Source organism: Exophiala dermatitidis (genome assembly GCF_000230625.1).
Source record: "Exophiala dermatitidis NIH/UT8656 unplaced genomic scaffold supercont1.1, whole genome shotgun sequence".
Lineage (NCBI taxonomy): Eukaryota > Fungi > Ascomycota > Eurotiomycetes > Chaetothyriales > Herpotrichiellaceae > Exophiala > Exophiala dermatitidis.
The window spans coordinates 3,763,057-3,790,137 of record NW_008751646.1 but is presented as its reverse complement, the minus strand read 5'-3'; the positions used below and the strand labels follow the sequence as shown (position 1 = coordinate 3,790,137).

The following is a 27,081-nucleotide window of genomic DNA, read 5'->3' as shown; positions in this document are numbered from 1 at the left end:
AAGAAGAGCCATAACGATTTCACAGAGCATTGAATTGGGTGCATCACTTTTCCACCGTTTGTCAACCGCCCGGCTTCTCAACTTCACCCTCCTTTTTCCCTCTTCTGAACATACCTCACATGCAAATGCTAATACAAATGCACACAGAGCACAGTTGCTTCCAGTGCACAATGAAGATGAGCAATCCGAAAGCCAGACAGACCTGTTACGGGACGCATTCCATGCCCTGTTACAGGTATCATCAGACAATGCATGCCATCGGAGCGAGCCACAACTGCTTCTCGTGCATCCAGGCGGACGAGATGCATAACGGCAGACACAGGAGGGTAAGTTTGACAACCAAACCCATGCACAAATGGGTCCCTTCATTCACGCTTTGCGTTCTGTTCTTCTGTTCACAGTTGCCTATCCCCTGCCCCCCTTAACCAACTTCAAAATCGTCATCATGTACTTACGGTGCCCACGAGCCTTAAAACCCGAGCCCCCAATTGCCCCCTTTTCCTTCCTTTCTCTCACCTGCGACAGGGCACGTCCGTGCTCAGGCGTCCCCTGTTTGCAACGGGGCTCATGGAAACTCTCCTTTCAATAACTGTTCAACGCCCGCTATTATCAAATGCCAAACCAGGCACTTCAAAGCAATCACTGACATCCCTTCTTGTGATACAGATTGCTGAGCTTCTCAACGACTACCATGCCGCAGTGGTGGCGGAGTCCAACAGCCTTGAATCGTGCAGGGTCAAAACAAAGTCCCGCCCTGGTCTTGGAGAGCTTCCTGTGAACATCCATCATGCTGTTGCTTTTCCCTTTGTTGACGCTGGAGATGGCCTCGATGTCGAAAATGCCGACCGACATGACTGGTATGACGACCGCCATGACCATGATGCCAACACCGATGAAACCGTAAGCACCGACGGGTGGACGTCCAACAAGCAACCGAAGATGACCAAGGCGGAAACCCGGGCCATGAAAAGGGCGGCCAAACAAGAAAAGAAGGAGACCAAGGCCTTCAAGAACCAGGCGAAACACCACAATGTGGGCATACACAAAGAAAACATTGATTTCGTGGCAACAATCCTGCATGGCGACGCTAAGAACGATGCCAGCAACCACCCACTTGCCTCAGACAAGACCATCGAAGAGGTCATGCAGCGCAACCTTGGCTTCCTCTCTGCCATGGAAGACCACAACAAAGACCTGATGGCGAGTATTGCAAAGCGCAGAAAGTCGGACCGCGAAAGGCGTAGTAATCGCAACAATGGGACATGGGGCAAGAATGGCAAGAAGCGTCGCTCGTCCGGCAACAACAACCACGACGCCGATGACACCGATGACGAGGCAGAGTATCTCCTCGTTGCAGTCTTGACAAATCTAGGCGTCCATTCTACTCATATTCCCACACCCACGGACAAGAACGGGAAAGCCAATGCCATACCCAAAAGCCCGTGGGGTGGTGGGATGGGAAATGTGCCCGGCGCCAACGCGGAGATCGCGGCCATCGTGGCCAATCTCAAAGCTTTGGTCAAAGAAGACTTGGAACGCCATGAAAACGAACTGCGAGAGACTTGGGTTCGAGCCGGTGGGTTTTGGAGATATGTTGGCAAGGCCGTGTTCGACAGAATGACGGAGATTGCGAAGAACCTGGATTGGAAAACGGGAGCCAAGTTGCATTGAACTTGGTTATTGGTTGTTGGTTTGCAGTTGCGCCATCCTGGCCATGGGGGTGTTTGTTACTGGACGGCCGACTTGGTTGAAAAGTATGGCACTGGACAACTTGAGCATGACAAGGCATTGAAGGCGTTTGACACGATGGGAGCCATGTTGACTTTGGACAGCTGGAGATGATTCTGACGAAAACAAGGGGCTCGTGCAGATGAGTTACTAACGACCTGGACTTGGAGCTTTGTGGGTGGCTGGACTGGACTGCCCAAGTTTATGTCTGATTATTGGATTGATACCCCGGCGCCATAGAGAAGGACAGGATATGCTTTTCTGGTGTGTTGTTTTGTTGGACAAGTCACCGACCGAACAAAAACACTGGCCAGCTTGCGGCGGATAGAGCAGGATTACCTTATGCAAAGGGAGAAACTAAGGTGGTCATGTTACCCTACTGAACAGCTGAGGTGCTTCATGAATTGCTAGTACTGCTCGTAAGCAAGCAAGCGGTTACGGTCTTCAAGGACAATAGTCTGGTTCTTTCGTTATACACTGTACATGGCCTCGTTCTCATATGTAGTCATCCTGGGGGATGCCCAATTATTTCCGAGGTATCGACACTGTACACTGCAGGTCCCGATCCTGGTCAATATCCTCTCCATGATATATACACTATCCTTTCCTTGGTGGAGATGAGTTCCGTCGACCGCTTGTCGCTGTCAAAGTGCGCGGTTGCTCAGACCCAAGTGTGGTACTCTTTCTCAACCCTCTGGCGCGAAACGAGTTCAGAAGCTGGAGTGCAACAGCATTTCAGAAGATGCTTTGAGCAGACCATGAGGGTCAACAGTCTCGAAATTTCTCGTCCTCTATTTCCCCAACCAGCTCTACCGCCAAACGATGTTCAATAGCTGGAGGACCACAGCAGCTCAGCTGATACTTCGAGCAAGCCATGAGAGTCACTGGCTCCGAAACGTGTCGGGGCCGTTCGGAAGAAGACACCGCATCACTGCATCCCCTGCCATATACTGTTCTGTTGAAAGCAGCAGCAGGAGCAGCAACAAGTCCAGCAGAGCTTGCAGTCTCCCATGAGATACGCACCCTCCTGATCTGCAGAGATTTGGTCGTGAGAGAGCGTGGTAAATTGCGTAGTTCATCCTTGAAGCTAGTTCACCGCGTCTCATTCGACTGGTGGATTGGATTGAGTTGTGGCGGGGACCTTTCTCAAGGAGAGGGAGATATTCCACCCTCTTGATCTGCAGAGATTCGGTCGTGAGAGCTTGACAGACCCCATATTCCATACTTCGAGCTGGATCGTCGCGTCAGGTCTGCCTGGTGGGTTGGATTGGGACGGGCATTGTTCTGGAGGAAGAGGCCAGATATCTCTGATCATTGCCACAAAGTAAGGCAAGCTCGGTAGCTTCTGTTGTGCATGCACACGCAGCTGATTTTGGGGGAATGTCCTACTTCTTCTCCAGTAACGGAGCCTTTGTAAGAAGCCTCGGAAGTGGAGAGGAGAGGCTGCTCTGCACGAGCGCGGCTCGAAGGGACCACATGGGTGGTGGTCGTCTCCCATTCCAGTAAGGAGTTTCTTCCCGATTGTGTTTTCAAATCAAGCCCTTTTGAGTCTGGATATACCCTTCCTAGCTCTTCACTCCCACTTTCACCACCGGCACGGCCTTCTTGTCCTCTTCGAACCCCAACAATCGACCGATCAGACCCCTCGGTTTCGGCACGGGGCATTCTCTTGCCTCCTTTTCCAATGCCGCCGCTTCTCGCTGCAGCTCGCGGAACAGGGCGGCTTCTTCCTCCAGATCTTTAGACTGCGTCAATCCTCTGTTACTGCTTCGTGGTGGACGGGCAGTGTGTTGCTGCATTAGCACTTCTGCCAAGCCAGATGGTGACCGGTCTTGGTCGTTTGTGCATGAGATTTGTCCGGTTTCGGTCTGTGTTTCTGGGGTAGTTGAGGAGGTCTGGTTATATCGCCGCCGCTGCATCTTCAGCGGTCGTCCATCCTCGTCGAATTGGATCCTTTGCGACTCCGCTGCGTCCGCGTACCCTGTCCTCGGTCTCGGGCAGGGGAATATGTGTGGGATGCCGATGACGATAAAGGATGTCAGTAATGTGCCGGCGAAGAGGGTCGATGTTGCGGTCGACCGGGGGTGGAGGTGAGGAGGCATTGTGGTCGTTTTGAGATTTAGCTCCTTTTTTAGTTCTCTGTCTGTTTATCCGCCTGATTGCCAGTGGCCTGGAGTTTCAAAGGAGCTAGATAATGTGCGGTTGTGTGCTGTGTGAGGTCATCCTCGGGGTTTGAGCTCAAGCAGAGAAAAGACAGGACTTGCGCTATTACTGCCGGCGCATTGGTGTGTTTCTTGGATCCGTGACTGTCACGGAGCTTGGGTTGAGCTTGTCGAGGTGGTTAATGAGTGTGACGGGACTGAAGGCTTGGACTCGACGTTGGACTACTACTAGTTGATAGTACAATTGCAACGATCCAAGCTCTTCCCACTTGACGAAGCATCGTAAGATACAACTTGTTGCATGCAAGTAATAAATCAGTGGAGTGGTCCCCGAGTCCAGGTCCAATGGGAACAGCTGGATTTGGCCGCAGGGACATTTCGCCTCAGGTATCTACACTTCACCGTGCACAATGTAGCCTTGCATACAGTATCAATGGTTCGCCGTAGCTGCTCCATCTTATCTAATCTCCCGGTTTGTTCCAAACTCGGCGCAGTCTAGATTTGTTCAGCATCACCGCCACTACTACCATCTTGTACTACCACAACTTGAGCCACTTGCACCGCGGTCGCATCACAACTGGGGCATTGGCCATCAACTGTTCCATTCCTCTATTTCGCTGGCATGTCGCGCATATGAGATGCCTCGTCCGTGTCCTCTTTGTCTTGTCCGCAGGTGACAAACACAACCACTAGAGCAAAGTGACATTCGCCGCCGATCAAACGCAAACAGACGCAGTGTGTGTGTCGGACGACCATCTCAAAGTGTGAAATTACACCCCGGCCTACAACTATTTCAACTGCGAAACCTCGCCCGCAACCGCCCATGTACTGGGCTCTCAGGTCTAGCTCGTCTGCTTTGCGATGAGCGACCTTGACAGGTAAGCACTGCAGCGGCAGACATGAAAATTGGAGACCATCCTGTCGTGATTGAGCGCAAGTGTGGCTGACGGTTCTTCCACACCTACAGAGCGATCGCGCAGCTGCGCGCATGCCGACCCATACCAGAACCGCAAGTACGAGAACTATGCTACAAGGCACGAGAGATCTTGATCGAAGAAGGAAATGTGGTATCGGTGCATGCGCCCGTGACGATATGCGGGGACATCCACGGGCAGTTCCACGATTTGATGGAACTGTTTCGAGTGGGTGGCGACGTTCCGGACACGAACTATCTATTTATGGGGGACTTTGTCGATCGCGGATTCTACTCACTCGAATCGTTTCTGTTGCTGCTGTGTCTAAAGGTGCGGTATCCCGACCGGATCACGCTCATCCGAGGCAACCACGAGTCGAGGCAGATCACCACAGTTTATGGGTTCTACGACGAATGTATACGGAAATATGGCAGTGCAAATGTCTGGCGCTATTGCTGCGAGGTCTTTGATTACCTGGCCCTGGGGGCATTGGTGTTGGGCGCGACCACGGACGTACCACCACCTAACAACACCTCATCTTCATCTTACAACAACGATATCAACACGCAGTCGACGCTTCCGCCGGACGAGGACGATGAAGACGGCGACGTCGAGTCCGAAGTACTCAACGCCAATGGTGAGGTGTTGAGCAAGACTCTCCGACGCAATTTCACCATGACCTCGAGTGCGACGCGGATATCGCCCGCTCCCGACGTCGATGCCCCTTCGCCGCCCGAGCATCCTCCATCGAGTCTCCCGTCGCAATCTTCAGCATCGCCTGGAACGACGACACAAACGCAGTCGCTCTGGACACCACCGACCTCGACGACCGGGGCGGTGTTGTGCGTACACGGCGGACTGTCGCCCTTGATCGAGACGGTAGACAAGATCCGGCTGATTGACCGGAAACAGGAAGTGCCGCACGAAGGAGCCATGTGCGATCTATTATGGTCAGACCCGGACGAGATCGAAGGCTGGGGTCTGTCTCCCCGCGGTGCGGGCTTCCTGTTTGGCGCCGACATTGTACGCCATTTCAACCACAACAACGACCTGTCGCTGGTCGCCCGGGCCCACCAGCTCGTCATGGAAGGCTACAAGGAAATGTTCGACAAGACCATTGTTACCGTCTGGTCGGCCCCCAACTACTGCTACCGCTGTGGCAATGTCGCTGCCATCCTTGAACTCGGCGAAGACGCCAGCAATGGTGGCTGCATTGCCCGTGCCAACGGCGACCAGGGCCGCAGGGAACCCGTCGGCGGCGACGGCAATGGCGGCGGCTCAAATGTCCTTTGGAACCTCGCTACCCCTGGTCGTCGCTATAGAGTCTTCGAGGCCGCTCCGCAGGGAACCAGGGGCATGCCTGCCAAAAAGCCCGTCGGCGAATACTTTTTGTAACAACACTGAAGAGCTTACAGTTGGGAACTAAAATGGGTCCGTACAGGCAGACCCAATGATTACTGCATGTTTACGAGTTCTGAGGTCGTGTGCGGTGTGCTAGGAGTGCTAGGAGTGTGTTTCTCTTTCTTTTCGTCTGTTGGTTCAGGGAGACGCTTGAATTTTCTTCTTCGAAGGCCGATTTCTTGTCCAGGTTGTTGCTAGCAGGTCTCCATAAAATGCCTGTGGTACAGCTCACACACAAACTGCGCTCATCTCACCACATGTGTTTGAACCAAATGAAGCAAGTTCTGGAGCAATCAATCTTCAACGTATCAGCAAAGGATTCTGCTAACTGCGTGCTGAAGTGTGGTGGTTTTCGTCACATAAAGTCGTCATTCATTACAAAACCATGTACAAGTTGTACAAAACAACAGTCTCGTCTGTGTGACCGGCCTGTTATCGAGCCACGTAGGCGTCCTCGTCCACACGAGTCCCTTCTTGCCAACACGTCCGTAGCCACTCCGCACTCACAATATGCGGGATCTTACGACTCTTCCAGCGCGCCACGGTCTTTCTGAGCTCAGGGAGATCCGAAGCCGGGTGAGCGATGATATGCGTGATTGTGAGTTTCTGCTTCTCAGGGAGTGTTGCGAGTGAGACTTCCGAAGGTGCGCCCTGCTTGGGGAGCACTTCTGCGCCGGCAAAGAGGGCGATATTGCGGGTTTTAATCAATTCCAAATCGTCAATATTGGTCAGTTCAGATTCCGAGCGTGTATCAGTCTGTTTGGACGACCGGTCGGCTTTCAGCTCCGGCTGGTCAAAGAAGAAAACCAGTCCGTAAAACATGTATCCTTTCATGTCGAGATAGTCGGGAAATAGATCGTGGATATCGTTCTCGTTGGCCGTTTGAATGTCACCCATCTGATCCATGCACCGACTCAGTTCATCGACGCTGGTGTCTCTGGCAAAGCTGTCGCCATATTGGTCCACGTTGTCGGCGTATCTGTCTTTCATCTCGTCCGGTACAAAAAACAAATGCCGTTCGGGCTCCAATGGAAGAACCATCTCCGGATACCCCTTTGCAAAGTCCTTTTTGGCTTGTTCGATGCAGTCGAATATCCAGAGGGGCCGGACGATCTCTTTGTTGTTCTGCTTCTGCAGACTAGCCACTTTGACTGTACGGCGCGTAGCGACGCAGATGGTGTCTGGAACAACGGTATGTGTTTGGACAATCCTGCCGCCGTTGGCTTTGACCAATGCCTCGAGTTCCAGCTTCGATTTCTTTGGTGCCGGTGCAGTCGATTCGGTCATGATGTAGAACGTCAGACCTTCAAAGACCTTGCCCCGTGGTCCGTCGGGTAGCGTTGCATTGTTAACGGCTTTGGCATTATATCCCGCGACTGTGATCATCTTTTTCCGGGCTGGAGCATTCCCCTTCCGCTGTTTCTTCTTTGCGTCGTCCACTTCCATTTTCTGCTCTTGTTCCTTCTCAATGTTGTCGCGGAGATCCTTGAACTCTTCCAGTGACAACGCCGTCCGCCAATCCTTGTCCCTTCGAAGTTTTTTGAACCGCGGAAACCGCAAGGTCATACCGCACGCATAATCCTCGCTTGCGGTCACTTGCGCGGCCTTGACTTCAATCACTAGAGAGTCTTCAGGTTTGATCCAGACGTCAGGCCTCTCTTTCTGCACAGAGGATCCGCCGCCGAGCTCGATATATTGCGTTGGAGGTCGTTTGGGGTCCCAGTCTAGCCATTTGCCGTCGGTTTCATGTTGAATGGTGGCATAATCGTTGGCAGTCATCCCTCCACCAACCTTGAAGAACGATACAAACTTTTGCGACGGCTCGTCCCCTTCCGGTTGAGCCTGACTCTGGCTCTGACTTTGCACTTGAGATTGTCGACGATTCTGACTCTGAAATGGGCTCTTGTAGTTGGCTGGAGCACGTAGACCGCAGAGGAAACTCGACAGTTTCCCTCCACGTCGACCAGAGCCGTAAAATGCGCCGATGATTAAACAATCAAAGGATTCACCAAGTCCCGTCATGTATTCTGGTTTGACCTTCTGCCAGTCCCCATTACGATCGTCGAGGCGGTATGCGGAGCGCGGGTTTTTGAGCATCAGCCCTTCTGATGCTTGGGCAACAACCTCACGGAGGCAATTCTCGACGTCCTCCACTGTTCTCCCTACCTTGTATTCATGAAGTTCTATGCGGCGGGGCACTGACTTGACACTCGCTTCCAATGCCTTCCGCCGGTCTCTGAGAGTATACCTGGTCAGATTCTGACCATTCAACAAAAGAATATCGAAAACCCGGAAGAGTGGTCTCTGCCCTCCCGCAAAGGGGTTGCGTTGTTCGGCAAGAGCGGCGGTTTTCAGCGTCCCGAAAGGCACTGGGGCATCTTGTTCGGGGTCCCATGTAATCATTTCGCCGTCCAAGATGATGTTTTCAACATCGGGCCGGAAGGCGTCCTTGATGAACTGTGTCAAAGCCCCTTCTCTATCATAAAACCCTTTGCCGTACAGGTAAGTATAGTCTTTCGCCTTTCTGGACCAAAATTGAAATCGCCTCCCTCCTTCTATCGAGTCATCGGTTATCATATGCAGTTGCATACGCTCGCCGTCCAATTTCTCCTCAATCCAGAATTCGTCATCCTCTTCGGTCGGTCGCATTCTCTGAACGATCTTCTGGAGTGATTCCATATTGTACTGAGCAAGTTGGGGCTGGAAGCATTCCATAAGCATTACCCCGGCTTCGTCACCTTCGAGCCGGATGCTGGGATCGTAGAGTTCCCAACACACTCTACGAAGATTGCTGGACACATTGAAAAGAGTTTCGGCATCGGGATGAAAGATGTGGAAGAAGGTCTTTTCAGTGGCGCCCACTTTCATTTGTCGTAGGATGATCCGGATCAGCCACATGAGCTCCTCAGCATTCATACGCTTGTAGAATTCGGTTAGGATAGGCAACTGGTGTTCTTCTCTTGGGGCTGCGGACAATTTGTCTAGAAGCTCGTTCACCTCTTCGATGGTCATATCTCCCACTTCGATTCTCATCGGCCTTTTCGATATGACCTCGTAGCATCGCACGGCAAAATCTCCAGCAGATTTGCTTTGGCTGGGGATCTTCCAGTGCAGGAGATTGAAGCCGTCCTCGGAATTCTTGTCGATCTTCATGATCTTTACCAGCAGTTTACCCAGGATCTTCTCCTTCAGACCGTAAACTCCCCGTTCGCGGTCCTTGTCGGGAATGATGAGGCGCATTGCGGGATAGAAATCGTTTCCGACATCTCGCCGCCACCGAGCAATATATCGTTCAATGATCGCTCGGCGCCTTTCCGATGGAGAGACACTATTTGAGGCATTTGGGCCTACCTTCCGGCGGTTGGCAATGGTTGTACCGGGTTTGTTTGCTCTGTTCTCGATAAGAGGATTGAACAGGTCTCGGAACAGGGTGTGGAATGGAAGCGTGGGAGAATGATTCCTGGGCCGGTTCGGATACTCTTCCTCTAGCCGTCTTTCTAGTTCTGTAGCATCTTCGTTTGGGACTCGATGCGCCGAAGCGCCGTCAGAACCTCCGTCATCAGACATTTCATCTAGACAGTTGATGGCTATCGAGACATGTATGGACGTTGGCACACTTCGACCGGCGCGTGAGCCTTACCTGGTGCTATGTCCCAAACAGATGAAACGAGAAACTATGGACAGACCTGAAGGACCCCAATGCCTCTAGGACAGTTTCTACCTTGGTAGATGTGGCGTTGTCAAGATGCTGGGAATCACTCTGAGGTTGCGATTAGTGAACCATCTGGTAGTACTGCCGTAATATCACTGACATAATACGTCACATGACAATCCTGACGCGACACGTAACGCGTGATATTAAGCAGCACACGCGGTCATGTGATCACTATCTATTCTCGGATGACTGCGGCCGATCAGCTGCAACCTGCGATTTTGACAACGGAAGCTTGAGGCTGACAACTGAACTCTCCACCGGTTCCTGTCGACAGGTTGTCTCCTGTCAACATTCCTTCTGGTTCATGCTTTTTATTAAACTTTCGACAATCATGGGAGTTACTTTCTCCTTGTTATCACGTCTGTATCAATAGAGCTGACCCGACTTTCAACGCTCGTTGCATCGAGTTTGCTGTTGATGCTTGCGCATCTGTGTACGCGCATGATCCCATGGATTGATGAGTGAGAAGCAGGCACGGCGTCCACCTGTGGCGCCAAAGCCATCGTTCATCAAGCAAGATGCTGCCACGGTGAAGATATCGCCATTACCTTCGTCTGCCCTTCAAGGGGCCACTTTGGCTTTCGGTCCTGGGCCAGCGAAGATCTCTACTGTTGCAACCTCCCACAATCCGTCCGCAGGAGCATTGCTTGCAGCGACCGCCGCCGCCAGCAAGAAGCAGCATCCGCAGCCTCCGCAGCAGCATGGCCAAAATGCTTCAAATGGTGGCCTTTCCTCCCGAGACCTAGCTATACCGACCCGCGGTCGCCAACCGCATACCGAGAATGCCTCCCTTGCCGCTGCGACTTTGTCGTCCGCGTCACCTCCGCAGCCTGGTCTCCAGCCGCATCCTCCTCAGTCCACATCTGCCGTCGCTGCGGTTGCAGCATCGGCCGCTACGAGTCCTTCTCGCGAGCCAGAGCCAAAAGAGGGAGCAGCATCGTCATATCTGTCCACGCCAGAGCCGACACGGGAAACCAGACCGCGGTCGATAAGCACCAGCAGCACGCATAGCGAAAATGCAATTGCTCTCCAAAAGAGCCCTGATGCTCTTGCTGGAGCGATTGCTTCAATGGCGCATCCTTCAGTCCATGGCCAGGGCGTACATGTGGACAAGCCCAAGAATGACTTGAGCGGTATCAGCCACTTGTTTGTTTCGTCGTCCCAACCTTCTTCTGGATCCAGTCCGTCTCCATCCCCGTCTGGAACAGCCGCTGCCGCCATGGCCACTAGGAATGCCGCAGATGCAGCAGCGAGGAGACGAGCCGAATCCGCTGCTGACGACGAGAGTGTGCGGCATGAACCATTCTTCGGGAACGCAGCACGATCGCCGCCCTCGGCCACGGGCTCAAACTGGCCACAAATCAAGTTGTCTCCTCCAGATACACCAGCGGAAACAGCCTCTCCGCGTGACATTGAGTCTATTCCAGATCCGCAGCCAGATCCTCTTCCAGCACCTCTTCCAGTCAGGCCGAGCCGGGCGGCAATCGTCGCTCAGGACCGAGCCAATGGCAACCACTCTGAGCCACCGGTCCTGGACGCACGTACGAAGATGACAGCAAGCTCGCTGGCCGATGCCATGGTCGCATCTAACCTTGCATCGCGCGTAGCTTCGCCCACCTCATCTCAAGCAGCAGCACCACCTCCTCCACCAAAACCGCGGCGACGGTCTCGGTCAGCAAGTTTATTTGAAGGAGCCAAGCCGCACATACCATTTCTCGGACTGGGCGGTGATGACAGCAAAAATGGATCGGGATCGCAGACGTCCAACAAGTCCAAACCACGACCTCCGCGGCCTATGAGGCAGACATTGCGGAACCATTCACCGGGCCACGATGAGAAAGAGGAAGAACCCCACAAACGAGGTCGGCGGCACTGGAGACGTCATCCCAACATGCACCACGAAGGTGACCGCAAGCGATGGCGCGACCGGGTCACGGAACGCGAGCGCAAACGCTACGAAGGCGTCTGGGCGGCCAACAAGGGTCTGCTGGTTGATTTGGACCTGGCCATTCTTGAGGGAAGCGCCGAAAAATCAGAACCACAGTCACAACAAGGACAGCAACAGCAACAACAGCAGCAGCCTCTCAGGGCAACGTCGTCCGTGTCCCCAAGCGAACTAGTCGTCAACGTCGTGGTCCGCGATATCTGGGAACGCAGCCGCTTACCTCGAGACGTGCTCGAGGAAGTGTGGGATCTAGTCGCCCGCCCTGGCGCCACGGCTCTGAACCGCGAAGAATTCGTGGTCGGCATGTGGCTGATCGACCAGCGCCTCAAGGGCCGCAAGTTGCCCGTCAAAGTCTCCCCGAGCGTGTGGCAGAGCGTGCGGCATCCTCAGGGCGTCAAGATCTCGACGAAGCCTCTGCATAAGAAGTAGCACGTCACGACCATAAAACGTCAACCAATGTCTCTGGGTCCAGCTCCAGATGATGAATCGAAAAGAAAAAACGAAAAGAAAGGAAAGGTGGTTGCTGGCTGTGGTCGGCTTGTTGGTTGCAGTGGTTGGCGACTACTAGAAGAAGAAGAACCACTATATCTCATAGATCGTACACTTTAGGACTTTCAAGACCTGCAATACATCACCGCATGGGCAGAAGTTAGCATGCACTTGAATAAGTAATTCAATCTTGACAACGATAATGGCTGTAAGGCGTGCGATTTTGTTAAGCTTGGAAAACATAACACTACGAAAGAACCGTGACAGATGGACAGCGAACATAGAGTGTAGTAGATGCTAGTGTTTGGGTTGGCTTGCATATTCAGCTACAGGCAAGGACTGAATTATAATAGTTCATTTGTCATGTTTGATATTTTGATATTTCAATCTCTGTTGAACTCATAAAATATGGATTATGAATTGTTTAGTAGTAGATGTAAATCAACGCCAAACCGCAAATCGCGATCACAAAAAACCAATTTCATACGCTCTTGGGGTATCAAAACTGAAAGTTCATGGTTCGTGGAGCTCGTCAGTAGTGTCGTGGTAAGTTACCACGGTACGGTAGGGATTGTACAAGGTGATGTGGTAAAGTTGGCATTTCGTTTCTTCTTCCCTCCGCACCGCTTTCGTCAAGGTTTGGTTCGTTTCTTGACCGATCAACATCGGTATGGTTGACGTGGCGCACAGAGGTGAAGAGGAGCCAGATCCTGCGCAGTCAAGGTCGATTGCCAGCAGACCGGAGGGAGTGAAACCAAGCCAGCAGGAAAGGTCACATGCCTGTCGGCAACAATGCACTTCTGTCCACCGTCATCTGTAGGCGGTGTAGGCAGTAGCTGGGCAGTCAAGTTGGGGTTGTTCAGATTCAAGGTTCGATGGTGAGTGCGGCCAATGGATTTGCGTGGGGTTCGGGCTTGAGGAGCCGCAGGCTTTAGGCCGGCTTGGAAGTCTGGGGGAAAGTTGCGCTCATACAGGCTCGGTTACATTGACAGGGCACTAAGGCCTGTCACCTCGCAGCGCCGGTGTTAAGCCGCGCCGATCGCAGGCTCGTGCCCAGATCAAGGATCCTGCCTTGGAGTTTTCTCACAATCTCATCACCAAGACCCGTGGTCGTAACTTCGTCGAACTCGTAGCATGTTGGTGTTGAAGGGAAAGATTGGGCCTCTCGAGATGGTCTAGTCTTCATCGTCTTCGTCCACCTCGATGGCGATCTCCCTGACTAGAATGGGTCGATTCTGTTTCCAATCGATGCTCTTGAATTCATAGCACGAAGTGGCTGGAGGAGGCGGGGGAGGCCGGCGTTTGGGGCTAGGAATAGATGATTTCGAATCTTGGTCTTGGGTCTTCTCCGTCTGGATGGCCTGGGCATCATTATCGGCGTGGTATTGCTGGTACTCGTCGTTGTCATGGGTGTCGCCATCGTAGATTGTTACTTTGCCCAAGGGGATGGTGTCCTCGGATTCCTCGTCAGATGCTGGATCTTCGAAAGGATCCGAATCCGTATCGGATTCAGAGTCCACGAGCACTGTTTCTGGAGGTTCCGCGAGCTCACGAGACCATCGCCGGATGTTGTCCACGATGGATGCATGGCAGACAATGCGGTGGAGGTCGGGTGTCTGGCGGCGGCATTCATTGTCGAGTTTGATTTGAGAAAGGTGGTAGACTTTGTAGGCCGTGACGGCCGGATTCGTAGAGGTCAACATGGTCCGTTTACATTCGAGGCCAGCGATGCGAAGAGACGTGATGACTGCGCTGGGGTCGAGTAGGGTAATGGGCAGGTGGACAGGTTTGAGTTCTAGGGTTTGGTTGTCGATGGATTGAACGACAATAATGTGGGGAGGAAGAAGAGGTAACAGCGAGGACTGTGTTAGGAATATATGTGTTTGTGTTTGGCAGATGTCGAGTCTGAGGAAGACCGCGGAATGCAACAATCGAAAGGGAGGCAGGAATCGCCGGGGATCGTTCAGCTGGTAGTACCGTCTACTTCTCGTACTAGTATGATGGTCTTGGGGAGGTTGGCACTCGGGCACTGCAGCTGGAGATGCAGAACCTGATGCAGATGTAAACACTGCCAGATGCCGACTTCACCTGTCGATCCTTCCGGAAGAAGCGGCTGCCACAGGGACACACACAACTTGACGGGTCATCGAGGGCTGTGTTTAAGAATTTAGTGATGAGGTAAGCTTTGCGTGTTGATTTCTCCGATTCATCATTGCATGCCACAGCTGATGAGCCCTGGTGAGATGCCCTGCTACTCAATGCCAGTCTCTCCAGAAACCTGCTAAGGATACAACTTCCGAACGCGTCATGATCATCATCGCATCGACACACTGACTGGCATGATCAAAACTTTCAACGACAGGCACTGCCCTGCCCTGCCCTGCCCTGCCCTGCCCTGCCCTGCCCAGCATCTCTTTCTCTCATCTGATTTTCCCTGGGTGTCACTGATCGGATCGGCCGGCCGGCAGAACAGGGGAAACATCTCGAAGGGCATTCCGCATTCCGAGACTGCCATTCTGACCCGCGGAGATCCGGCTGAGTCTGTTGTACTGTACTACTACAACCCTTCCCTCTGATGACTCGTATTATTTTTAGTTGCTTGCACCGCATCTTAAGAGGCATTCAGGTGGTTTCGACAGCAACGAAGCCAGAAGAAACTCTGGTTACCCGAGTTCAAGTTCGTTCCAGCAACCTCTGCAGTCAGTCGAATGACTCGGAGTCAATACAGTGTACCTGATGGTAGAGGATTCTCCCATGACGTCAATCCAGATTCCAACTTCAAGTTGAGATCTCGACCCCGGATCGGGCTGCCAACTACAACATGCTACTGTTATACTGTGTAACGCTTACATTGTGCCTCGTACAGTACTGCACGTGTTGGACCTCTTCATCATCGTTTCCTACCCCTGGATACTACTTACATTGTAGGTATTTCCTTCTACCCACCACTGGCAGACGTAGGTACAGTACCGTAGCCGCCTTTGCCGTCTTTCCCGTCTCTCCTATCCTCAGCTGTTTGGCTATTTATTCGATTCTACCTCACCACCCCGGTATGCTCTTCACTCTCCTCTCTACTCGGCACGTCGGCAGGATGGGGTAGCCTCAGCTTCTTCCTTCCATTACTCTTGTAGTAGAGCACCACATCCCCGCCCGTCCGCCAGACATGCACGCGCAACGTCGCAAGGGTGGTGTTGGGATCGACGCGTTGGCCTTGACAGTATAATTCGAGATACTCCTCTGGCTTCAGATTGTTGTCCTTGTCCTTCTCATCCGCGGCCGTCGCGGCGGCGGGCGCGGCGGCAAAGGAAGAAGACGAAGAGGATGGAAGGGTCTCTGCTGTGCCTGTACCTGCTGCGCCGATTTTAGTATGGTCATCATCATCACCACCACCACTCTCATGTCCCTCCGAGTCAGTGGTCACAGGCGTATGGGGTGAGTGCGAGTGTGAATGGGAGTGTGAGTGCAAATGCGGAAAGAAAGAATGATGACCAGGATGAGGCGGAGAAGGAGGAGCCTCGATCCTCTCCGCAACATAAGCCATGATCTTTTTCGCGCGCAGCATGCGGTTCGCATTCAGGCGGGCATTGCCGTCAGGTGAGGAAATGGCCGGCAATTGATTGTCGTAAGGGTGTAGAACGAATGAGACTTTGACTGTGTCCTTGTACGGGATTTGATTCTAATCACATAGGTTAGCACGCATACGCACAACGAAGCAACGCGGTCTCTCTTGGAGTTCAGATCTGTGATCTCCAAGCGAAACGCTGGTACGTACCTTGAGCAACAAGTCTCCCAACCACATGGGCGCAATCTTCTCCAGCGTGTCCGCCTCCTCGCCTAAATTGCCGATTTCGCCACGATACTGGTCTGCCAACCCACCGGACTCCGGGTTGTCTTCCTGAATAATGATTGTCGTGTGAGGCGGCGGGGTCAAGACTGGTGTCTCCACGGGCAAGCTGGGAGTGATGCCCGGCGGCAGAGGTTGGTCCGGTTTCGAGTCTAGATGGTCTTCATATTCCTGACGGATCTTCTGTATAACTCCGAAGAGGTTGTCTTCGATGATTTTCTCCTCTTTCTCCGACGACTTGAAGGACGCAGTGTCCGATTTCTCCTCGGTGGTGACAGGAGGCTTGACTTCGGTGGATGTTCTGGTAGACAACTTTTTGGGGAAAGTCATGGGGAACTTCTTGCCAAAGAGTCCCTTTTTCTTTTCTTCCGTCGGAGAAGTTGGCGTGGCGAGCATGGCCTGCTCGGTGGCCCCCGGCGTCTCGGGCATTTTGTTACTCTCCGAGGATGCCTCAGTTTGGTTATGACCGTGGGCATTGTTGGCGTTGGCAGCGTTGTTATTGTAACTACTTGTCGACGAGAAATAGTCGTGCTGTGTATCTGTGGCTGTAGGAGTGGGCTGCACTGACCGCTCCGCTCCATTAGTTTGCTGTCGACTTACTTCCTCCACCGTGGGCGGTAAGGTGGCACTTAACGGAGCGAAGCCTGGCGTCGCAGCTCCGATCCCGAGGTTGGGAGTTGCAGGCACGGCAGAATGGCCGTTATGAGACGCCCGCGGCGTGGGCATGGTCCCGGGAGATACCATTGGGGTGCTTCCGAGAGACTCGGGCATAGTGATGCTGGTCGGCGCGCCTGGACGACTGAGGCCGCTGTTTGGAGGCTGTTGGCTTCGAAGAGTGCTTCTATAGGTCTGATCCCGGGCTATCTCTTCGTCTAGCAGTTTCGAAAAGAGGTTGCGTAGTACCCATTTCCCGAGATTGACTGAAAGGGGACATTAAGGAGTTAGCCATGGGCAACTTTTGCACTTCTGGGGTGTGTGACGGCTGTACTCACTTCTTTGATCCTCTCGGAAGACAATGTCCTTGGGCAAATCGAGCTCGTCGGCATACACCTCGGCATCAAAGCAGTAGTTTTCTTCCAGCATGACGGTAATCTTGCCGGTCTTCGTGTCCACAGCGCACCAATTGGCCACACTTTCCGTGGTGTTCACTTCCGGCACGACCTCGTCAAGATGACGACGACCGAAAGACTTGATCGGGACACACTACTCGTGGTTAGTTGAATACCAGGACACTCAGGATTGTGGAACTCACCTTCAATAGATCCCAGAGAACAACCTCACCAGCCGTGTCCAAAGTCAAGATCCTCTTCTTGTCGTTAAGCATCACGTGCTTGATCAACCCATTCTGTCCCTCGATGGTTTCCGCAGGTTGACCCCGGAGAGGAACGACAAGACTCAAATCATCCGCAATCATGGCTTCGGATGGCTTTCTAACGTTCGTCACCGAGACATTGGGCAGTCTGCCGATATTCTTCCTGCCCGGATGTGGAGCAGTGTTGGAGATGCGCAGGACGGCATTATGCGGTATCTTCTTCTTGCCATTGTCCCCGTTCGTGGTGGGCCCTGGAGATTCCGGCGGTTCTGGTGACAGGTGGCTCCTTGTGTCTGTACTCAATGTACGCTCCTGACGCGGCGAGGCAGGCGGGGTTTCGACTTCGAGCTCGGTATCAACGTCAAGCCAACGGTTGACACTGGAGCTCGAAGTGGCCGTCCAAACCGAATTCCCCACCGGTAACACACGAGTAATGCCATCATGTTCTTGACACACGGCGACCGACACGCCCTCATCAATTTCCATAGCCCGGCGAGTATCCGTCTTTGCCACAAGCCCAGACTTGTCGCCAGAATAGAAGACGGCCAAGTTCGGGTCGTTCGAGTACATGCACCAGACGCTGTCGTTGTGCATGGTCAGGGTATGGATACACCGCCCGGCAGCAATCGACCAGACCTTGATGGTTTGGTCCGACGACGCAGTGAGCAAGGTATCGCCATCATCACTGATCAGGATGTCGCGCACATTGTCGGTATGTCCGACGAGCTTGGTGATGCCTTTTCCCGACTTTGCGTCCCAAAGTCGAACCACACTTTCAGGCCCTCCACTCGCAAGCAGCGACCCTCGAGCGCGGAGTGCGTAGACAGAACCCTTGACCACATCGCCCGCATTGCCGACATTGATTTCGAGTGTCTTGCCGGCTCCGCTGAGATCCCACAGGCAGATTTTGTGATCCAGCCCGCCAGACGCAACCCAGTCAGACGTCCGGTCTGGAGTGGCCAGGCATTTGATATAGTCGCTATGGGACCCGATAGTATATGCTTGGGCGGTTTCGTGGCCATGCGGTCGCCATAATTTGACCGTCACGTCCGAGGACGCCGACACCAGCCCCAGGTTGTTCTTTACCAGGACTATATCATTCACCCAGTGGGTATGCGCCTGCACCTGCTTGCGGAAGTTGACAGTGCTCTTTTTCTCCCTTGCTGCGTCTGTGTTGACGGCTCTTTGCTGCGCGTCTAGGTGGAGATCCCAGGCGCACACCACGCCATCGCGCCCGCCGGTGTATCTATAATTAGTTCTCAGTGTTCTGTTCGAGTATATAGCCTCAGCTCACGGAGCGGGGGATGCGTACAAGATATTGCGGTCGTCGTCGAACGCCAGTCCGTTCACACCTAGTCGGTGCCCTCCCGGTGTACTTGCCAGAGGCAAGACTATGGTTGATTGTCCGTCAGCATGCGCGAGTTCAAGTGCTAACTCCCCGCATGAAGCAACACAGTGGACTGACCATAGCTTATTCTTTGCCGCTTCTTCTTGGCCATATGCGGGTAGTTTCCAGGCCTCAGCTCCCAGTATGTCTCTGTGAAAGGTGTAGCCTCAACCAGCCATTGTCGCCGCAAAGTCTAGTGCTTATCGAGTCTTGGTTCCGCGACCGGTGTTAGTGGGAGATGTCAAATGAGCGAAGTCTCGAGGAACTGTTGCGGAAGGACTGTTCCTCCGCGAGGGGCTAGCTGTCGGCTGAACGTACAGAGTTGAAGGTGGTACAGAGGTACTTTAGTTCCCAGGGACCTTGAACTAGTCGCAGGTGGTACGCAGGTAGAGTTGCTGTTCTAGAAGCCGGGGTGGGAATGCGTGGCACTGCATGGCACTGCATGGGTCCGTACTATAACAGACCCGGGGTTGATTAGCCCGAAGCCTGACAGCCCCTCGCGCTCCGTCATTCCGCATCTTCAAGTTTGGCGCACACGCTGGCAGTGAGGTATCATGGATACAGACTAGCACAGCCCAGAGTATATGTACACAGTAGATATGGTGGGAGTGAGGAAAGGTCTTTACTCTACATACCCATTTCAACTGAATCATCTCTCAACTTGAATGCCGCGTATCATGATCACGAATATCTACATTTTTCAACAGCAGGATGATATGCCTTTTTTGCTCCAATGACTGCCCGCTATATTGGTCAGTCTGCAGCACTGGCAGTCTTGTATCCTTGACCGGACTCTGTTCATGGCTGCTCGTTGCCGGCTCAACCTTTCAAAATACATCTAACTCGTCAAACCCGTAACCGTCATGCTGTAACTTTGAACATATCCAACCAAACGTGCACAGAAGCCAACCCTCCCAGTTCATAAGATTCAACCGTAACCCTTACACCTTCGCTGGGGGAGGGCCCCCCGACCCGGCCTCTAGAATATGCGTGTGATTTTGCGCGCGGTGAACCACGCCATTTTCCTCCTGGTAACAAACTTGGGAGCTCAGCACCCAGTCATCCTCAAGAACCTCATCCATGGTGGCCCGTTCGGCAGGATCGACCTTGAGCATTCGGCCGATGATATGTCGACTTTCACGCGGGAGAATGCGAAGTAGTCGCCATGGACCTTTGATCACTTCTTGCTTGTCTCCGCCGGAAGTCGAGGGTCGTGACTCACTCCCTGTGTTGTCCGAATGATGCTGATGGTGATGCGAGGAAGAGCCATCCTGGGTCTCTGATGAATTTCGACGACTGTCCTCCGAAGGGGTAATCAGGCGGGCAGATTTCCGAGGACGGGAGTCAGGGACAGGCGTGCCTGGTGTGGGTGTTGCAACAAAAAGTCGATACGAATTGTCGACAAGCCGTGGCTGCTTCCACGGGAACCTGCGTAACGACATGCAGCAGAAGATGATGGCAAGGGACCAGATGTCCGTGGCGGTGGGATCGTACTTTTTCTCCTCGTAGACCTCGGGGGCAAGGTAAGGATCGGATCCGACGATACCTGGAAAAACTATCAGCCATCGTGTGCTTCCACTGGAGCCAAAAGAAACTTACCGGAAGCGAGGACGATCTCGTTCTCAAACGGATACCTGAACACTGTTGCACTGCCAAAGTCGATCAATTTCATGATCCCGTGTTCGCTCACCACCACGTTATCCAGCTTGAGATCACGATGTGCCAGACCCATACTGTGTAGGTAGCTCACACCGTTGACGATCTGCAAAAAGGCACATGCAATCTCTTCTCGTGTCATTTTCCCGGTCATGACAATGGCGAACAAGTCATACGGGGCATACTCCATCACTTCGTACCATCGGTTATTTTCGTGGATGATGTCCATGGTTTCAATGATGTTGCCATGGTGCAATGTCGAACCGATACAGAATTCGGCCGTGACCTTCTTGTTGTAATCCTTCTCGCTTTCCCACGAATGCCTTTCTCGGAACTGCTTGACTGCAAAGGTAACGCCGTCACTACTGCGTTTCAGCAGCCGGACAGAGCCTCCCGCACCCGATCCCAGCACTTTGCCGAATTTACCGTACTTGGCCTCGAGGCTATGCTCATCCATAAAGGGAACATTCGCAGGAGGTGCCTGATGAGGTGGCGTCCTGGTGCCAGATTTCGTCGACTTTCGGGAAGGTGGAACTGAGGAAGCTGGAGATTCGTCTCTGGGAGTGCTGGTACCATGATGATGCTTGTGTTTGTGACCATGGCCGCCCAGCCTAAAGAAACGCTTCAGTTCGGACATTGAACCATGTTTCCTCTCGCCCAATCCACTCTTCTCACTACCAGCGTCACTAAGGTAACCGTAGGGGTCTTTCTTGCTTCCAAAGATCGACCGCTTCTCTGAACCCAAAAGATCGCTACTACTACCCGCTCGGGGAATCCTCTCGGCTGCGGCGGCGATGGCGGGTGCCAATGAATTCTTTCCTGTACTTCCAAAGTGCCTGTGCTCGGGTGGTCCAGCTCTTGGTTGAGGCTGTTCGACCTTGGGGGTCGGCGGTCTCACTTCCTGTGACGGTTCCGACGGGCGAAGTTTCGGGGTTCCAGCAGGACTCTCATCCGTAGGACTTGCTGACTCCGACGGCCCAATCTCGAACCTGGGTATCACTTTGTGGTGTCCTGCTTCGGGCTTTCCAATTTGTTGTTGCTCGGAGGGAGGGGGCTTCGATCCGGGCACTTGTGTCGGAGATATTGAGTGAGATAAAGCTCGGCCGTGTGCATCTGGAGGAGGAGAGGTTTGAGGGGTGATGGCATTTGACGCTTGCTGGCCTCGGGGCGCCGGGCCTGTATCATTTCGGCCGTCTTTGGAACCGTGAGGTGTCAATGGAGGAGACTGAAATGTTGAGGATACCGAACCATGGCCGTGGCCTACTGATCCACGCGGAGTTTGAGGCGAATCACTATCTCTGGAAGGGACCTGGGTGTCTCGTCAGCAATAGCTTCGCAGTTTAGAAAACCACGCAACACATACTCGAGAGGGCGGCATTGACACCGCTTCGTAGGCAAAGTTTGACATTCGGTTTTCTTGTAACCTCGACTTCTGGAGTGACATTGCAAGATTTCTGATCTGCTCGTGGGCTTCCGGGGTGAGCTCTTGATCTTCCGCCTCGTCAGCCTGAGGTATCTTCCGCCTTGTGTCATCGACCGGATCTATTTCCTCGTTTTGCGAAGCAAACCGCACGTTGGGTTGTGAAGATTGCGTGTTTTCTGTGTTCTCTGGTAGATCACCCTGGTCTTCATTCGAGCCTAGGACACCGAAGTCAGCCTCCGCCCCAGGTTCTGCATGTTGAAGACATCAATACCCTTTTCTTTCTTTGAGTCACCTCCAGGGAAAAACATGGCCGATAGTTTCGAGGTCATCGTGTCGAGGCTTCAGGTGGTTCGGGGATATCGCTGAGGGAGAAAAAAACGAGTGACTACATGAACGAGCGACAAGCTGAGGAATGTCGATTCTCCAGGATGACCTCGTAGGGGCACAGACAAAGAATCTGAGAGGCTTGACGTTAGAAATGATCGGGAGATGCAGTACAAGACTGCCACTGGCAGACTGGAACGCAGGGAACAGATGAGCTAAGTAAGGCGGGAAGAAAGAGCATTGGTCGGACCAGTGGAGCCGGAGGTAACTCACATATGTTAGAATGCGAGATTTAGATACACGCGTCCGTCAAGGCGAACGAGAAGTAGGAGGGAGGCGGACCGGTGGAGCGAGGAGGACTGGGTGAAGTGAGACAGACAGCGAAAAGGCTTGCGACTGTGGCATATGAAGGCGGCGACAAACTGAGGGCAAAGAAATATTTGAGCAGCACCGCAGTGGCCGTGGATGTGGTTTGTGGTGTCGTGGTAGTAGAAGTCAGTGCCAGACTTCTTAAAAGTCCCCGAAGATCCCCAATGTGAAGTCAGCCCGCGGTACAGGCGGTACTAGTACAGGGATATTGGATCCGACTGCCTCAGGCTGTCATCTATACTACTATCGGTCTTTCTGCTGCTTCTGGATTGTTGCTAGTTGTAGACAAAGCAAAGCTGACGGGCTGAGGGATCTGACTCAGGCCTTGGGTGCAGTGGGATGTTCAGAATTTGCCCCGCCACTGACTGCTAGTACTGGTATTGCTGCTGCCCCCGGTCGTACTCCTGCTGGGCTGAACAAGCCGACTTTTGATCTGAGCCCATGCCAGCAGTTCGATACGAGCACGAGCCAGACAAACCGCTAAACTGGTCAATTCGACCGCGAATCAATAAAATGCCACCCGTCTGTCTGCTACTATAACGTCCCTAGCACCGTAGACCTGAACCTTGTCTTATGGACACCAACCGCTAACCATCGCCATCATTATAGGCATTGCTTGAACAAGTCGTTGCCTGGACGGAACAGACCCTGGCGGCGCAACTGGCGAATAGCCCTTTACCACGATTTGCGCTCCTTACCCGGTACCTGGTATCTACGGCCCCTGAATGGTCATCAACTAGACCTGGTGTCTGACTGAACTGCATTGCATTTCTTTATGGCTTGAAGGTAAATCGTTCCTCGGAAGCCTTACCGCCGCGGCTTGCGCTGTTTAACCTTCAGCTGTAATCCGGCTCTGCCGGGCACGAGGATGACATGATTTGCAGTAACTGGGGACTAGTAGTACTGTAGCTCGCATTCGACAACCGACGGCTACGAGGAGAGGTTCTATCCTGGACCTCTTTCTCCGAGGAAACCCAACGTCATCTCTGAGATTGCCTTTGTACCTAGGCAGTGTAGGTGTATTTGTCGGATCAGTGGAGATTATCTGGTACTACTATCTTGTCATCCTTAGGCACAGCTATATTCTGATGAGAAGAGTTGTACAGACGTCAACGTTATATCACTCGAGGTACATTTCCGCCGTCCCATAACCGCCGTGCTCAGCAACTGGACGCTTCAAGCGACGTCAGATACTGCAGCGATTGCACCAGCTGTCTCATCGCGTCTTTCTTTAAGCTATCCAGCTATTATCCCCATGGGGCAGTGGGCAGTGGATATAGCATCTTGAGTTTGTGATGCATGCACAGAAGTCGGGGTCCCTGTCAAGAGAACCACTCTGCTCGACTACGCTCACCCCCAACCTCGATGTATCTTTCCTTCGAGAGGCCCACCTTCGGGTTTCTCTCGGTCCCTCTTGACCACTACAAGCTAGTACTAGTAGCAACCCCATTCATCAAGCCGGTACTAGCACTTGTGTTGTGAAGTATCTGGACTGTCGGAGAGAACAACGTCCCCAGACACATTGACTTGGTCAATGATCTGCTTGAGACGCTCCAGGGAGGAAATGGAGCGCATTTGGAATCGCCGGAGCCGATCACCGGTCTTTGTTCCGAGTAGAGTTGCCCAAGCACCTGTGCTTTCGGATGCCGGAGTCCAACGTCGACTCGTAGGCCAGCAGATCGTGAAATGCAGGCGTACTCCGCCAGGGGCGTATTTGTTCTTTGTGCGAGCCTCTGCAGGAAGCTAACCGGACATGTCTCTTGATTGAGTGATCGACACAGCCCGGTACCGCTTCAGCAGGAGATCCCACGGAGCACGCGTATTTGTGTTGGGTAGAGTGTAACGGATGCTCCAGGTTCTTTGGTAGTTGTCATATCGAAACTCCCTAACTCATGGCACGACCTTGACGCCAATCGATTTGCACTGCCAAATTACGCTTTTGCATAGACCCTCCAAGCTAAGACCTGAAAGACGCAGTTCGCTTTGTTTGATTTTGGCAATTTCATAAATGTGTTTAAGCGAGACGGTGCCAACGGTTTCGGTTCCGGGTTTCTGCGCGCCGCGAATTTTGCCCTTGATCTCTTTGACGCCTGCGGCTCGGAGGAGAAGCCAAGAAGTCATGGGCGTCCGGAGTTCGAACGTAAATGAGCGATCGGGGCGAACGATGACTCGGGCTGGGATAGGAACCCCAGGTGTGATGTGCGCGGTACGGGCATTGAATTCCTTTGCAAGCGTGAGCATGAGCAAAGCCACCATGTGAACAAGATCCTTCATCATCCTACCTTGCAAAAATCCATACTCTTGACACCTTTACTACCAAGTGCCGGACCAACAGGAGGACTGGGACTTGCTTGACCGGCACCAACAATCAATTTGACCACTTGGTCGCGAGCTGGTATTTTTCTAGACATGCTGGGCGCTTGGTCGTGTACAACAACGTGATGATCGGGATTCCAGAGATATGAGCTGCAGATGGAAGATCAAAAGGGAGCGTCCGAGGATTCAAGTCGCGAATATGAAAATATTATAGATTGGCGACGTGTGGGTGATGGCAGCGCGTCGAGATATTGCTCCTTGAGTACTTTTCTCCGACAAGAAACTGAGCTTCAGGGCTGCAGACGAACTTGAAGCGTGACCACGGCGGAGCAAGATAGCATTGGCTCCTTACCCTTTGCAGCTTAGACGCCGAAGAGTAGAACTAGACAACCGGCTATCAGCACTAGCGTTCTGCTAGTTGGAGAGCAGCAGACATTATCCGCTTTTCAGGAACCTGCTACTGGCCGCCGCGGCTTTAAAATTGTGCTTCAAAGCTCCTAAAGAGTGAGTGCACCTTATTATTTGCATGTGGTGACGTCTGAATAATCTGACAAAAACACCCCCCTGGAGCGCATCCATACCCTGAATAACACAAAGTATTTTTCCGACGACATACCTGCGCACGAGACAGTCCATTTACATGCGCGTCACTTCCTAGACTCGATACTACATCTCTCTAAACAACATGAATTGGTTCAAGCAACAGTTAGCGAATGTCGTCGGCACTGAGGAACCAGAATATGGGCCTAGCGCAATCCAGCCTGTAACCAAACAGATTGAGCGAAAGCCGTACTCTATCCTTGATAAGAACGACCTGAAATGGAAGGCACTGGACAGCACCAATGTCGAGACTGAGACATTTTACTTCATGTCGGACGACGGGACTGTATCTATGGCGCAGGTCATTTACAGCAATGTCGGGTAAGAATTTGTGCGCCAGAGCCTCCATGCCTTGTATTGCTGACAAAAAGACACAGCGGCATTCACACCACTGCACAATTCAACACCAAGATATTTGATCACGAGGGCCCTGGAAAGCACCTGTGGTGTTCAGATCCGTTGACAGACTACGGCTTCGACGAGCCCCAGACGTCCTTTTATGCGGAAAACCTGGCGTTGGAATTAAATGAGGCGGGTGACACCTACACAATCAGGTCGGCGGTGAATGAAAACTGCATTGTCAATTTGACTGTGAAACGAACAGCGCCTGGCTTCCAGTTGGGCGAGGATGGCACCAGCTACTTTGGCACCGACCCAGAAAACCCATGGGGCTCTTTACGACATGCCTTCTGGCCGAGATGTACAGTGACTGGGACCATGCAGACACCCACGAAACAATACAAGATAGATGGCAGGGGACTGTATATCTACGGACTTCAGGGCATGAAACCCCACCATCTCGCGGCTAGATGGAACTTTGTTAACTTTCAAACACCCACGTATTCAGCTGTGCTCATGGAGTATACGACCCCAGCATCATACGGCAGAACGGTTGTTTCTGTAGGAGGGATTGCCAAAGACAACGAACTGATATGTGCCGGTGAATGTACCGCGAAGCATGTCACGTCGAATCAGGAGACGGAGAATGACTGGCCGGAACCGAGGACGGTTGCTTTCGAATGGAAAGGAGAACAGGGCGGCAAACCGGTCACGGGAGACATCACAGGCGATCTGCCCGCTCGGTCGGATCGGATCGATGTGCTGTCCCATTTGCCTGGCTTTGTCAAGTCTTTTATCAGTGGCGCAACTGGCTTGAAGCCACATATCTTCCAGGTAAGTACTTTCTGTTGCTTTTGACAGAATTACACACTGACCGCGTCAAAAGTATTCTTCAAAGGATCAACTCAGCCTGAAGTTGAAGATCGGGGACGAGGAAATAACAGAGCCTGGGCAACTGTTCTGCGAAGCGACCTTCATATCCTAATGAGACCAGAGACGATGCATGTCCGATAGATTGGAGGCTGGATGACCAATTGTTGGATACCTAGCTCCTGTTAATGTCTAATATCCTGATCCAAGACGTTCCGTTTCGCTCATCATGCACCTTGTCAACATTCAGGAGGCCTACCCACCACCCAGATTCGCACACTCGCGGT

The 27,081-nt window shown here is 52.8% G+C and overlaps 10 protein-coding genes across 10 annotated transcripts; 4 read left to right on the top strand and 6 right to left on the bottom strand.

Annotated features, from left to right (window-relative positions):
* Nucleotides 1-248: 248 nt before the first annotated feature.
* On the top strand, nt 249-1,671 carry HMPREF1120_01346 (uncharacterized protein; the record flags this gene model as incomplete). Its single annotated transcript, XM_009155361.1, has 2 exons — nt 249-326; nt 667-1,671. The coding sequence occupies 2 exons, from the start codon at nt 249-251 to the stop codon at nt 1,669-1,671; spliced, it is 1,083 nt and encodes a 360-aa protein (XP_009153609.1).
* A 1,622-nt stretch (nt 1,672-3,293) lies between these two features.
* Nucleotides 3,294-3,830, bottom strand: HMPREF1120_01345 (uncharacterized protein; the record flags this gene model as incomplete). The annotated part of the gene is made up of 1 exon (XM_009155360.1): nt 3,294-3,830. One exon carries the CDS (start codon nt 3,828-3,830, stop codon nt 3,294-3,296), a length of 537 nt encoding a protein of 178 aa, XP_009153608.1.
* A 558-nt stretch (nt 3,831-4,388) lies between these two features.
* Nucleotides 4,389-7,112, top strand: HMPREF1120_01344 (serine/threonine protein phosphatase). Its single transcript, XM_009155359.1, has 2 exons — nt 4,389-4,768; nt 4,858-7,112. Exons 1-2 carry the CDS (start codon nt 4,752-4,754, stop codon nt 6,197-6,199), a joined length of 1,359 nt encoding a protein of 452 aa, XP_009153607.1. The 5' UTR covers nt 4,389-4,751; the 3' UTR covers nt 6,200-7,112.
* Nucleotides 6,638-9,772, bottom strand: HMPREF1120_01343 (DNA ligase 4; the record flags this gene model as incomplete). The annotated part of the gene is made up of 1 exon (XM_009155358.1): nt 6,638-9,772. The coding sequence occupies one exon, from the start codon at nt 9,770-9,772 to the stop codon at nt 6,638-6,640; it is 3,135 nt and encodes a 1,044-aa protein (XP_009153606.1).
* A 374-nt stretch (nt 9,773-10,146) lies between these two features.
* Nucleotides 10,147-12,753, top strand: HMPREF1120_01342 (uncharacterized protein). The gene has a single exon (XM_009155357.1). The coding sequence runs from the start codon at nt 10,378-10,380 to the stop codon at nt 12,292-12,294; it is 1,917 nt and encodes a 638-aa protein (XP_009153605.1). The 5' UTR covers nt 10,147-10,377; the 3' UTR covers nt 12,295-12,753.
* A 776-nt stretch (nt 12,754-13,529) lies between these two features.
* HMPREF1120_01341 (uncharacterized protein) lies at nt 13,530-14,057 on the bottom strand (the record flags this gene model as incomplete). Its single annotated transcript, XM_009155356.1, has 1 exon — nt 13,530-14,057. The coding sequence occupies one exon, from the start codon at nt 14,055-14,057 to the stop codon at nt 13,530-13,532; it is 528 nt and encodes a 175-aa protein (XP_009153604.1).
* A 1,331-nt stretch (nt 14,058-15,388) lies between these two features.
* Nucleotides 15,389-19,009, bottom strand: HMPREF1120_01340 (Ca2+/calmodulin-dependent protein kinase; the record flags this gene model as incomplete). The annotated part of the gene is made up of 6 exons (XM_009155355.1): nt 15,389-16,030; nt 16,127-17,118; nt 17,191-17,401; nt 17,451-18,756; nt 18,823-18,901; nt 18,976-19,009. 6 exons carry the CDS (start codon nt 19,007-19,009, stop codon nt 15,389-15,391), a joined length of 3,264 nt encoding a protein of 1,087 aa, XP_009153603.1.
* An 829-nt stretch (nt 19,010-19,838) lies between these two features.
* On the bottom strand, nt 19,839-22,305 carry HMPREF1120_01339 (protein kinase; the record flags this gene model as incomplete). The annotated part of the gene is made up of 4 exons (XM_009155354.1): nt 19,839-20,443; nt 20,497-21,862; nt 21,917-22,191; nt 22,248-22,305. The coding sequence occupies 4 exons, from the start codon at nt 22,303-22,305 to the stop codon at nt 19,839-19,841; spliced, it is 2,304 nt and encodes a 767-aa protein (XP_009153602.1).
* A 1,682-nt stretch (nt 22,306-23,987) lies between these two features.
* Nucleotides 23,988-27,007, top strand: HMPREF1120_01337 (survival factor 1). The gene is made up of 3 exons (XM_009155352.1): nt 23,988-25,906; nt 25,963-26,758; nt 26,811-27,007. The coding sequence occupies exons 1-3, from the start codon at nt 25,671-25,673 to the stop codon at nt 26,907-26,909; spliced, it is 1,131 nt and encodes a 376-aa protein (XP_009153600.1). The 5' UTR covers nt 23,988-25,670; the 3' UTR covers nt 26,910-27,007.
* On the bottom strand, nt 24,560-25,080 carry HMPREF1120_01338 (50S ribosomal protein L11; the record flags this gene model as incomplete). The annotated part of the gene is made up of 2 exons (XM_009155353.1): nt 24,560-24,892; nt 24,952-25,080. 2 exons carry the CDS (start codon nt 25,078-25,080, stop codon nt 24,560-24,562), a joined length of 462 nt encoding a protein of 153 aa, XP_009153601.1.
* Nucleotides 27,008-27,081: the final 74 nt, after the last annotated feature.